Source organism: Emiliania huxleyi (genome assembly GCF_000372725.1).
Source record: "Emiliania huxleyi CCMP1516 unplaced genomic scaffold EMIHUscaffold_84, whole genome shotgun sequence".
Taxonomy (NCBI): domain Eukaryota; phylum Haptophyta; order Isochrysidales; family Noelaerhabdaceae; genus Emiliania; species Emiliania huxleyi.
Window position 1 is genome coordinate 187,464 of NW_005195736.1, and position 12,196 is coordinate 199,659.

General features: G+C 65.7%; 2 protein-coding genes across 2 annotated transcripts; both read right to left on the minus strand.

Annotated features, from left to right (window-relative positions):
- Window positions 1–721: 721 nt before the first annotated feature.
- On the minus strand, window positions 722–934 carry EMIHUDRAFT_48691 (hypothetical protein; the record flags this gene model as incomplete). The annotated part of the gene is made up of 1 exon (XM_005758738.1): window positions 722–934. A coding segment is annotated over one exon (213 nt), but the record flags the coding sequence as incomplete, so codon positions are not given.
- Window positions 935–4,561: 3,627 nt separating this feature from the next.
- EMIHUDRAFT_219232 (hypothetical protein) lies at window positions 4,562–7,014 on the minus strand (the record flags this gene model as incomplete). Its single annotated transcript, XM_005758739.1, has 4 exons — window positions 4,562–5,560; window positions 5,648–5,806; window positions 5,888–5,959; window positions 6,031–7,014. The coding sequence occupies 4 exons, from the start codon at window positions 7,012–7,014 to the stop codon at window positions 4,562–4,564; spliced, it is 2,214 nt and encodes a 737-aa protein (XP_005758796.1).
- Window positions 7,015–12,196: the final 5,182 nt, after the last annotated feature.

A 12,196-nucleotide genomic window follows, 5' to 3' on the forward strand; every position in this document is an offset into this window, starting at 1 on the left:
GGGGGGGCGGGGCTCGCGCCCCCGCTTGCCCTTCCGCCAGAGGCAGCGGCGACTCGCAGGCGGGGGAGCAGATCCCCTCCCGGGTTGCCGCGGCGGACGTCTTGCGCCCGCCGCCCGGTGTGCGCTTGTCCCCAGTGCCGAGGGGTGTGCCGATGCGCGGTGTGGCCGTGTTCGACAGCGTGCGCGGTGTGTGCGGGTCCTCACGCGACGGGACGGCGACGCGGGTCGCGTACACCGCACACGGCGCGGCCGGGCGCAGATACCGCAGTGAGAGAGAGCGTGTGGCGGCAGTGTGCGGGGTCGCGCGTGTGTGGTGCCCTGTCGTGGAGCGAGACTCGGACACACCTCGCCACAAATCTTACACATGCCGTGTGTCCTGCGCCGCGGTCTCACTCTCAGACTCAGACTCAGTGCCAGGGTCGCCGAGCGCGGAGAGCGGTGTGTGGTGGTGGTACGGCTTTATACCGTGCCGCCCTCGGTATGTCCGACGCGCCGCACACCGTCCGATTATATTACCACACACAAATTCGCCGCACGCGGGCTGGGCCGTCTGAAGTCGCAAAAACATATACGATATACGAACGCTACTCATAACTCAAACACACTCACGAAGAGAAGCGATAGAGGAGGCAGACGGGGAGGAGAGGGTTCACGTCTCTCCACTCTGGCCCCGGGCCCGGCTGGGCCAACAAGGCGTTATCATCTACATCCCGATCCTTCCCAGCCACTCCGCCATCGCGCTCGCGTGCCTCCCGCGCACCTCCATCCGCCCGTGGTATTGCGTCACCTCTTTGCCGGTCACCGCCTGCAGCGCGCGCGCAAGCGAGTGCGCGTCACCAGAGTACTTGCGCAGGATGGTCACCACCTTGGTGCCGCCGTTGCGCACGTCGGTGTAGATGGGAAAGTTCCCCATTCGCGAGCGCGCGACGCGGAACGAGCCCTCGACGTGCGCCGCGACCACGTCGTCCAGCGGCTGCAGGTAGCCCTGCTCGCGCGCCTTGCGCCGCAGGTTGGCCGGGATCTTGCGCGGGTGGGCGCGGCCCGGCGCGTCGGGCTGCAGCTTGGAGCGCAGCACCTCCGGGATCTCGGCCGGCAATGTGCGCGGCTCCGAGCGGCCAGCGGTGCCCGCCTCGGGATAGGCGCGCGGCCGCAGCGGCGGCGGCGGGCGCTGCAGCAGGGGGGCAACGCCGGTGGAGCCGCCGCCGACGGAGAGCTTGTGGCGCACGGAGGGGACGGAGGCGGGCGAGAGCGGGCCGGGCCGGAGAAGGAGGGCGCGACAGCGTGGCTGTCGCAACATGCAGCGAGAGGGCAAGAATTCGATAACCGAGGAATTCTTCTTCGTGGCGTGGGGGATGATCATCGAGATCCACCCACACATGCCGCATTCGTCGCCGGCGCGCGACAGGCTCCCGTCGGCCGGACTGCCCTCGACGAGTGGGTGTCGCCAACCAAAGCGACACGCACTCGAGAGGAGACCTCGATACTAACAAAGACTACGATTTTCGCGGCGTTTAAAATACGAGAGGCACCATTTTCAAAAAGCAGAGTCCTCCTACGGGAATGTACGCAAGAGCCACATACACTGAAAAAGAATTACATAATGCCAGAATTGCGATCGGCGGGCGTCTCCCGCGCTTTCCTATAGCCACCGGGCGCTCACTGCACCGCGCCAACGCCGCGTCGGCTCTCGCTCGGCAATGACCAGAGCGCTCGAGGCGATAGATGAGCTCGAGGGGGAGCTCCGAGATATTGACGTGGAGCTGCCGCCCAGGCCCACCGAGATGGGCACTGCCTTTGGCAAGCGCGATGGCCACCGAAGGAGGAGGAGTGCTGAGGAGAAGCATCTGCGAGAGGGGGCAAGAATTCGATGGCGCAGAATTCTTCTTCGTGGGGCACTCCGGGTTCTGTGAAGAGGGTCGCTCGCGCCGACGCCGCCGCCGGAACGACCGCGGCGGCCGGTCGAGTGGCCGCCCCGGCCTACTATGGGAGTTTTTGGCTAATCAAACCCAAGGCCTGCACTAATCAAAAAGTGGTACGGGATACCAGTTGCCTCACGGAAATCAAAGCGAGTCGGAGTGCCTTCTTGGTGGCAAAATCGGCAAAATCGGCAAAATACCGGGTATTTTGCGGGTATACCTGGAAAAACCCGGGTATACCCGGGTAATACCCGCACTTTTGCATGGTTTCGCCCCCGGGACCACACCGACAGCCGCTACAACTACTGAAAACCCCGCATACCACTTTCGCATACCACTATACCATACCACTCCAAAACTAATCAAAATATCGCCAAATACCAGTTTCATACCGGTAAAGATTGCACACTGCCCGGCCAGCGGCCGTATCGAGTTTCTGAACACGCAGTCGTCCACGCTGTGGCGTGGGGGTTGTGTGCGGGTTGTGTCTGGGAGGGAGGGAGTGGGGTGCAGGTTGCTCACCCACGGCACCGGGCCGGTGCTTGCACTTTGAATGCCGTGGGGCTCCTGCCCGTGTCCGGGCGTGGAGATGCGAGGGTCGCCCCCCCTTGCCCCACCACTTTGTGTGTGTGGAGACGTTTACCTTACCTTACCTTACCTTACACTGTGAGCTCCTTTTAGTTTTATACTTAAGAAGGCTGGGAGTAGCGGTGTGACGTGACTCCAGATCACACGAGAAATTTTGTTTTTCTCTGAGTACTGAGATCTGCGCGACTACTACCTGTGGAGACGTTTTCCTTACCTTACTACTACCTACCCGAGCGTGAGACGTGAGAGGGCCGCGGCTCTCGCTTGGGGGAAGAGAGCAGGCAGGTAGGGAGGAAGGTGAAGAACAGAAAGGCTCGGACGAGACACCGCGGTATGGAGCCTGAAAAGAATTACAGCAGCGCTCAGCCACCGCGCCCCACCGATGGCCTCCCACCGCATCGGCGCCCGCCTGTCTGGCCTCTCGCCAGAGCAGCTCGTCGCCTTCATCGACGAGCAGGCGCCTCTCTGGAGCGCCGCCGCAATGCGCGTGGCGGAGGAGCACGCCGCATTGCACGAGTAGGTAGGTAGGTATAATTCAATACAAGACTGATTTGCACTTGCTCTTGCCTTAATCACTCTGCGTTTCCGCTTGCTTCATGTTGGACGACGTACGCAACATACACGAGCCCCTGCGTCCGTGCGGTGACGGACAGCACCCCAGAATTTAGCAGGGTGAAGCCTTTGGTTCCGGTCGACCAGGTGCGGTGACGGACAGCACCCCAGAATTTAGCAGGGTGAAGCCTTTGGTTCCGGTCGACCAGGTGCCGAAAGTTGTCGTAAAACGCGGGCGAAAGCAAAGCAGAGGACGGGCGCTTTTCGCCGCAGCGATGCCCGCAGCCTGTCGAGCAGCTTCCAGTCACCAGAAAATCCCAACGATCCTTGAGCGGAGGCCGCCTTGGCCACTTTTCCGGCCTCTCCGGAGAATCTGGGAGAATGGCTACCATAGCCTAGCATGGCACCCGCGGGCAAAGCTGCCGCCAGGTCCCTAGAGCCCATGGGCATTCCCAAAGGATATGTCAGCGTGAGGTGAGGGCGCAACGGTGGGGGCTCTCACCAGCCCCTCAAAGTCGGGCCTCTCGGGCGGCGGTCAGAGGGGCGGGCAAGGGCACGTGGGAGAAGGGTCAGTACGGCCCACAAGGTGTGAGCTACCCCCTCTCCTAGGTGTGACTCTACAGCCCCTGAGGCCCTCTGGGCTGGGCACCATCAGCTTGGGCAGAGGTCCTCGGGGTGGGGAGAGAGGGAGCTCCCCTTTTCAGACCCCCCCAACCGCGCATTATCCATTAACTCGCACCCCAGTAGCACCTACGCTCGCAATCCTAAAGGGTGTGGACGCTGGGTTGACGGAAATCGAGGGACGCGACCCACTTCGCCACAGACGGTCCCGCGCCTCGCCACTATGACGGGCACACGCCCCGCACCGTCCGCTGTGTGCCCGTCTTTGTCCGGAGTGAAAAGTCCAACGCGCTCGTCGGTGGCGGCTTCCCTCAACCTGCGCCGCGCTCGGCGAACCTCGACAGCGCTTTCGGTGGCATGCAGCTCTTTGCGACAGAAGCCTGGAGAGCAGCTCCTCTGCTGCTCACACACTCTGCACAGTTGACACAGCCTACTGTGCGGCTGCCACAGCTGTGACAGCGATGGGCCTGCTCGGCGACTGCCGGCACACTGTGAGACCATGGGTGTGAGGTTAAACCACACTACCAGCGCTTGGTCACATCGGCCCCGAGGTCAGATCCATCTACTCTGTTGATGACAAGACTTGTCTACTGGCTGGAGCCGAGCAGGTCCACACCCCGTACATCTTCTAGGAGCACTATCTTGGAGTGCAGTCATCAACCTCACATCCAGGGCCGGGGAGCTAAGAAGCGCACCTTAAGCGCACCCAGCGGGCCGGATGATCGGGATCGGGTTACGGGCTAGAGAGCCCTAGCCCTGGGGGTGCGCGTTCGCAGGGAAAGGGCCGTAAAGTAAACACGGGTCTCCGAGGATAGCCCCGCGTACCCCCTTAACTGCAGGACGCCCCCATAAAGGTGTGCCTTACTTAGAGCCGTATATGGCTCTCATCCGTATATGGTGACTCGGCCGCTCTCGGCCACACGGCGCCCGCCTCGTCCCCAAGCGCGAATGAGCGGGCACGACCAGGGAAGCAAGTTCATCTGCTGCACCGCTATGCCATGCCCCGGCTGCGGCCCGTGCTTTGCCTCGAGTGCATCTAGCAGTGCCGCCTGGCCCGCGAGGCCGATCCGATTCCACGTGGCGATCACGCGACATCCCTGACCCGCGGCCGGGAGGGCAGCCGCGAGTGCCATCGCGCCCTCGTCGTCCACGTCGCAGCACCCCAAGCTCAGCCCATGCGACGGCGTGCCCGTCGCCAGCGCCGCAGCTAGCGCCACTGCCCCCTCGTCGCCAATAGGCGTGAGACCGACGTTGAGTGTCTGCAGCGCCGGCGCCACGCCGCGATGGAACACGCCGCAGAGCGAGCCGACGCCGCGCGCGCCGAAGCGGTTGAACCCTACCATGAGGTTCTCAAGCGCCGGGAGCGCGCCGTCCTCGAGCCCCGCCGCAAGCTCCGCCACGCCCTCGTCGTCGAGGCGTGTCCCAAGTAGGACGAGGGACCGGAGGCTCTCGCAATGGTTCAGCGCCTCCGCCAGCAGCGCCGGGCTAGTCCACGCGTCGCCACGCACGAGCGGCAGCCCGTTGTAGTAGAGCTTCTCGACCGTGCCCAGCACTGCTTTCGCCGTCTTTTCGTAGAGCGCCTGCACGGCCGCCGAGTCCGCGCCGTTGGTGAAGCGGCAAGCGGCGAGCAGCGTCGCCATGCGCTCCGGAGTCGCGGGGAGCCGCCGCTGAGCGCCGCCGTCGTCGCTAGCGACGTCGATGACGAGCTTCCACTTGGCAAAGCCCAACGAGGAGGGCTTTGCGCCCAGCTCTGCCGAGCACCGCTCGAATGTCGTCCAGCCGCGAGTGTCGTAGGTCCGGCTCCGGTCAAAGCCGGCGGGCAGCTCGTCCGGCAGCTGCGTGAGCAGCACAACCGTGACCGAGGCGTGCGCGTACCAGAGGTCCTAACGCGGGATGTAAAGCCAACGTGCCGTGAGAGCGGTGCATATTGTGGCGCTATCGGGCTGGGAAAGGGGCTGGCGCGTGCTCACCATCGTGTTTTCCAGCATGCGACCGAAAGCGGCCTTCTGCTCGACCGACCGGCTAGCCTCATACGCGCGCCGCTCGGCGACCATCCGCTCGCCACCGGCCATTCGTGCGAGTGCGGAATCGCTGCTCACGTACAGCGCCCCTTCCGGCATCGCCTCGTACTGACGCCCCATCTCCTGACTCTCTCTACGCGAGAGACAGGCGCGATAGGCTGCCTGTATCTTCACTGCTGCTGCCTCCACCGCCGCTGACATCCACTCCCGCCACAGCGCCGGGTCCTTCTGGTAGCCCGAGCACCAGTCGAGGAACACGCCCTGCGCGAGCCAGGGAGGGAGTGACGGTGAGGAAGAGAGCCGCGGGGGGAAAGGCGCGGGAGGCAGCTCACCATGTCCGAGAAGCCGTAGTCGCGGCACGCGCCGAGCAGGCCGCGCCCGCCGTAGAGGCCCCGCAGCTTGCGGCAGAGCAGCTGGAGCTGGCGGCCCTCTCGATCTGGATGCGCCGCCTCGAGCCAGCAATAGGAGACGGAGATGATCGGGAGCAGCCCGTCGGGGTTGCGCTTGCGGCCGAAAAAGCTCGCTAAAAAGGCGAGAAAGGACGAGAGGGAGGGCTCCTTGGTGAAGCGCTCTATGGCCTCCTCCATGCCGGCGAGGTCAAAGCCGCGCCTGGCGCCTTGCTCGATCCGCCTCAGCTGAGCAGAGCTCAAGAAGGCCTCCTCTGGCAGGTCCTGCCGCCGCGGGAGCACGTCGCCCCGCTCTGCCAGCTCCATGAGCCAGTTCAGACTGATCAGCCGCACATCTCCTGGCCGGACCTTGTCGCCGTCGCCCTCGAGGGCAGCCCAGACGGGGGCATGCTCGCGGTAGCGGGCGCCGTCGATGGTGTTTGAGCGCGGCCGCTCGCGAGCGCGAAGACCGGCCTCGGCGTCGGGGAGCGTCGGCTCGCGGTTCGGGAGCTGTGAGGCGCGTCGGCAGAGGCTGTGGACGGCGAGGGTGAGGGAGTTCCGGAGGAAGAGACCCTCGATCAGTTGTGCCGCGGAAAACAAGACAGCAATCGGCAGGTCGACGAAGAGCACCATCGGAATCAGATATGGAAGGCGACGCCAGGCGAGGAGGGCGGGAGGCACGCCGACAGCAGCGTCGGAGCTGCAGAGGCCGAGCGCGATAAAAGGCGAGAATACGAGGACGGAGAATGGAAGCAGAATCAAACAGAATACTGGCGCGAGCACGAAGTCCACGAGGGTCTCAACGCACGAGCGCAGCAGGCGGGCGGCCGTCATGCACACAGGCAAACGAGGAGCAGCAAAGGCGGCGGAGCAGACAGCAAATGACACAGCAAGGCAAACTGGGGGTTTTTGCAGCGTTCCACACTTCATCCCATTGGATGACGGACGGCATGTCTTGTAGGTATATTGTTGGCAAATCAAGACACAGAGCTCACACAGAATCACAGCGGGAGGAAAGCGGCGAGTCGCAATTCCAGGGGTCGTTGTGGCGGGCCACCCTGTCCAGAGAGGCATGGATGCCAATCTGGGGTCTCTCGACCGAGTCTATGAGCCCTGGCCGCCTCCCGATCTTGGTGGTAAGGCCGCAGCCGAAGAGGGCGACGGAGATGGCGCGGGAGAGTACGGGTGTTCCAGGGGATCACGACACGCACCGACCCTTCACGAGCCGAAAGGCTGCACCCGGGGAAGGCACAGTAATCCGGGCACGTGTTGGGCGCCCCATTCCGTTTAGGGCTAGGTCGGCTCAGGGCCCCGTCCACTTCCCTCCCGCCTGGCGCGTGATGATGAGGAGTTGCCACCCAGGCCAGCCAGGACAGGGGCGGGGGGCGAGGGCGGAGGGCGGGATGGGCGCCAAGCGGGAGGGAGCGAACGGAGTGGAATGCACAGATGGGGGATGGCGAAGGCGGAGGGGCAGAAAGGGGGGAGGGCGGCGGGAGGGCGGAAGTCGGCATGGGCGGGCGGCGGGTGGTTCGGTAGGGCGGGGGGGAGGGCGAGGGGTGGAGGTGGAGGACGGTGGGGGCGAGGGGCGGCGAAGGAGAGGGTGGTGGCAAAGGGGTGGGCGAGGTGGAGGGCGGGGGGGGCGGCATGGGAGAGGTGGAGGGCGGCGGAGGCGTGGGCGAGATGGAAGGCGGCGGAGGCGTGAGCGGCGGCGGAGGCGCGGGCGAGGTGGAGGGCGGCGGCGGCGTGAGCGAGGTGGAGGGCGGTACGGCGGCACGGCGGTAACGGACGGCAGGGGGGGCGGCGGGCTAAACGGCAAGGGCGGCGCGGCACGGAGGAAGGAGCGGCACGGCAGGGAGGAGCAAGGACGGCGCGGTAACGGCAGGATCACGGATATAGCAGGCCGCGCGCACGCGCAAAGTACGGCCGTCCCTCGGTTGTCACGGTTGTTGCTAGACATGCTACGTAGTTACCCCTCAGCTGGCTCCACGTTGAAGATGAGCGCGCGCGTCACAGCGCAGGCCAGGTCTACACTGCGGTCTCAGCCCTACCTGGCCGTTCTATATTATAGAATGGCATCCTACAATGTAGAATGGCGTCTCGCGCGCGCTCACCCGGCCGCCTCGCAGCCCCAGCGGCCGGGGGGCGCTTGCCGGGGTTGAGGCTGGTCACACACAGGCGCCACTTTAACGCGGCGAGCCAGAGGAGTCACACAGGAGAGCCCCCAACACGCCACATTTTCAGCAGCAGACGGGCCGCGGTGAGGGCCCATTCTACATCGAAGAATGGGGTCCGCCGCCGTCCCCCACGGCCTCCTCACGCCCCCAGCGGCAGCGTGCCGCTCGGCCAGACTGGTGGGGTTCGCGACAAGCGCCAGTTCAACACAGAGAAGCCCAACAGTCCGCAAATGAGAGTCCTCCCCCCCGCCCCGGCAAACCAGAGCAGACGCCGGGGGCCGCGTATGGCGAAAGCAAACGCACGACGGCCGCCGGCAGCCGTTGAGCCGCTGCCGCCGTTCGAGCCTTGGATGTCCGTCCGTCGCCGCCTGTGGCGAGGGCAGTGGAAGTGTGAGATTTGTGCTCGCAAGTGGTGGGCGGGCGAAAGGGTCGGGCGGCAGAAGTGAGCAGACAGCGCGAATGCGGTCTACCTATGTCACATCTACTCCTCGTGTCACCTAGTCATGGTCCTCGCTTCCCTGCCCGGTCTCCGAGTCCTGCGCCTCGCCTGAGTCCTCGTCCAAGTTCGAGTAGTCCTCTCCTCGTCTTCGTCCTCGTCTTCGTCCTCTTCGTCGATCTCGTCGAGCCGGGTGGCTCCTGGCCCGTCCCGGCCGTGACGCTGGGGCCGACTTGCTAAGCGGGCGGGGAGACGGACCGCCAGCTCTGCTGCTGCCTGTGCTGCCCGTAGTCCTCGCCTGCGAGCGAGTGCCCTTTGTGGGGCTGTCGCTCAGAGAGCGGGTGTCGCCACGGCCGTCTTCTTATCTGGTTTGTGGTCTGCGCGCTGCGCTGCGCTGCGCGTCTCGAGGCGCGCCGCAACACAGCCCGTGTAAATGGGGTAATGGATAAACCAAGCATCCCCAATGGCCGGGGGGATGTCCCATGGCCCCGGGGTGGCCGTGGGCACGCAGGGGGCGCCGCTACGGGCCGCTGCGGCGCCCATTCTATTTCGAAGAATGCCATCCATTCTGGAATATAGAATGTAGGTCTGAGACCGACTGGCCGCGGCACCAGCTCCCGCGGTCTGCACGCTAGGAGTGGTCCGCCCTCGCAATGAATGCGGAAAACTATTACGAAAAGTACAACTAGTGCGACACACTAGTCAGTCTCGTAATCGCGCCAAGAGCGCGGATACACACACAAACAACAGGCGCGGCTATGAATAGCTGCGCATATACAGATAACGACTGTTCCCGGGAACGGCCGTCACGTCGAGGTGGGGGGTTGTCGGCGGCTCGAGCGCCGAGGCGAGCCGCTCTGCTGCGCCGCCGACAGCCCCTCTTCCGAGCCGGCGCGTGGAGGCGAGCCGCGGCCAGTGTCGCTTGTGCGGGGGCGGCGCAGCGTTTATCCACCCGCGCCCGCCCGCCCGCCCGCCCGCCCTCAGGCCTTGCCCCTCCGCAGGCGCGGGAGTGCTCGCCGGCCGCGGCAAGCACCTCCTACCTCTCCTCGCGCGTCAGGCAAGGTGGGGGCAAGCGTGGCGGCGCGGGACGCGCGGCGGCGGCGGCGAGCAGCCGAGCGCTCCGTGCGCGGTGAGGCGGCCGGGCGAGGGCGCGGCGGGTGACGGGGCAAGGGAGCAGCCGGGCGTGGAGCGGCAGAGCGCGCGTCTCTGGCTGACAGACGGAGCAGCGACACCGCGCCAGCGGTCGCTGCTCCGCCCCTCCGTCGCGCGCGCCGCGCGCGCGCTGCGCCGCTGCCACTGTTATCACTGGAGAGCGTGAGCCGTGGCGTGTGTGCGGGAGCCGCACGGTGCGGCGAGAGAGAGGTCTCCACACTCGTCCAGAGGTGAGAGCAACCCAGCAAGCGCGCGAGAGTGGAGAGACCCGAGAGACGGTGCGGCGAGAGAGCGCGTGTTTTCTTGTTGTAAAATACTCAAACACATGCCCTCCAACCGGGTGGCGCGCGGCGGGCCGGCAGCGCCGAGCGCTGCACCTGCAGCGTGGCGGCTGGCGCCCTGGCGCGCACCGCAGGCGCGCGCGCGCGGCGGCGGTAGGGGACGTCTGTGGCACGCCGCGGCCGGGTCGGTCGACGCGAGCCGGTGGCAGGTCGAGGCGGACGGAGGGCGCCTCTTCTTTGTGCGGGTCGCGGAAAAGGCCGCATCGTCGCGCTCTCCGCCGAGGCCCGCCTCGGCGACGGCGCTCGCCACGCAGCGCACCAGCAGCAGCAGGCCAGCAGCAGCAGCGCAGCAGCAGCAGCAGCAGCAGCAGCATGGCAGCACTCGCTCTGAGCCTCTTGACACATGATTACACTACACAGTCCTCCCTTCGGTTGTCGTTTCGACCCTGTTTTTTTCTTCTATCGCAGCGCACTCGCATCTGTGAGCCTAGCGCAGCGCGAACTCGCCACCCACGCGCACCGGGCCTTGCACTTTAAATGCCGTGGGGCTCCTGTCGTTAGACGTGGAGACGCGAGGGTTGCCCCCCCTTGCCCCACCACCTCGTGTGTGTGGAGAAGTTTACCTTACCTTACCTTACCTCGCCGTCTGGGCCTAGCGCAGCGCGAACTCGCCGTCTGAGCCTAGCGCAGCGCGAACTCGCTCTGAGCCTAGCGCAGCGCCTCGGAAAACACCATTTTGGCTCGCCAACAAGCCCTCCGCGCCCCCACACCGTTAGGATAATACTTTTTTCTTCGCGTGTCTTGATGAAGTCCCGTGTGGTTTGCCCCTTCCAGCGGCTGGCCCCTCGAGACTGTCGGTGCCTGGCGGGAGGAGGGGGAGAGGGAGGCCCGGTGGGAGGAGAGGGAGAGGGAGGCCCGGTGGGAGGGGAGGGAGAGGGAGGCCGCCTTGGGCTCTTCTCCTCCCCCCTCCCTGGGCTCTTCTCCTCTCCCCACCCTGGGCTCTACTTCTCCCCTCCTCCCTGGTACTCTCGGCCTGATTACCGGAGCGACTGCCGGAGCAGACGCTGGGGAGACACTCGCGCCCGGAGGCGGTACGTAGGTATAATTCAATACAAGACTGATTTGCACTTGCTCTTGCCTTAATCACTCTGCGTTTCTGCTTGCTTCTACATGTTGGACGACGTACGCAACATACACGAGCCCCTGCGTCCGTGCGGTGACGGACAGCACCCCAGAATTTAGCAGGGTGAAGCCTTTGGTTCCGGTCGACCAGGTGCGGTGACGGACAGCACCCCAGAATTTAGCAGGATAAGCATCTCTACCAACTCGCGGCGCGGCGCGTGGATGGCGAGGACGGCGCGTAGCCCGCCGCCCGGCGCGAGCGCGTCGAGCCACCCGCACTGCGCGGACCGGTACCCCTTCCACACGCGGAGCTGCACCAGCGTGGCCCGCTCGAGCAGCAGCACGCGGCCGAGCGAGTCGCTCGCAGCGACGTACCTAGACGGTTCCCCGACGGTTCCCCGACGGTTCCTAGACGGTTCCTAGAAGGTTCCTAGACGGTTCCGACGCTTTCTAGACGGTCGAGCGAGTCGCTCGCAGCGACGCACCTCTTGCGCGGGTCGGGCCAGATAGGAACCTGCTAGGAACCTTCTAGGAACCTGCTAGGAACCTGGGCTAGGAACGTACCTCTTGCGCGGGTCGGGCCAGACCGCCTCGAAGACGCGGCCGCCGTCGGACCAGGTGCGGACCGCCGCCTAGAAGGCTCCTAGAAGGTCCCTAGAAGGTTCCTGGAAGGCCGCCGTCGGGCCAGAGGGCCGCCGCCTAATCACACCGTGATCCCTTGAGCCGCCACCCTCCCCGCCGCTCCACCCTCCCCGCCGCCGCGCGTCCGCCGTCTCTGGCGCGCCGGAGGGAGGGGCAGCGAGACGGGACGCGACGGTCGAGCCGACGGCGGCGACACGCCCGGGGCGGTCGCCTCGGGGAGGGAAGGAAGGGGCCCGGGGGGGGGGGGGGGGGGGGGGCTTTAGGAGGGCCCCCCCCCCACCGGTTCTTGGGGCGGGGGGTCCCCT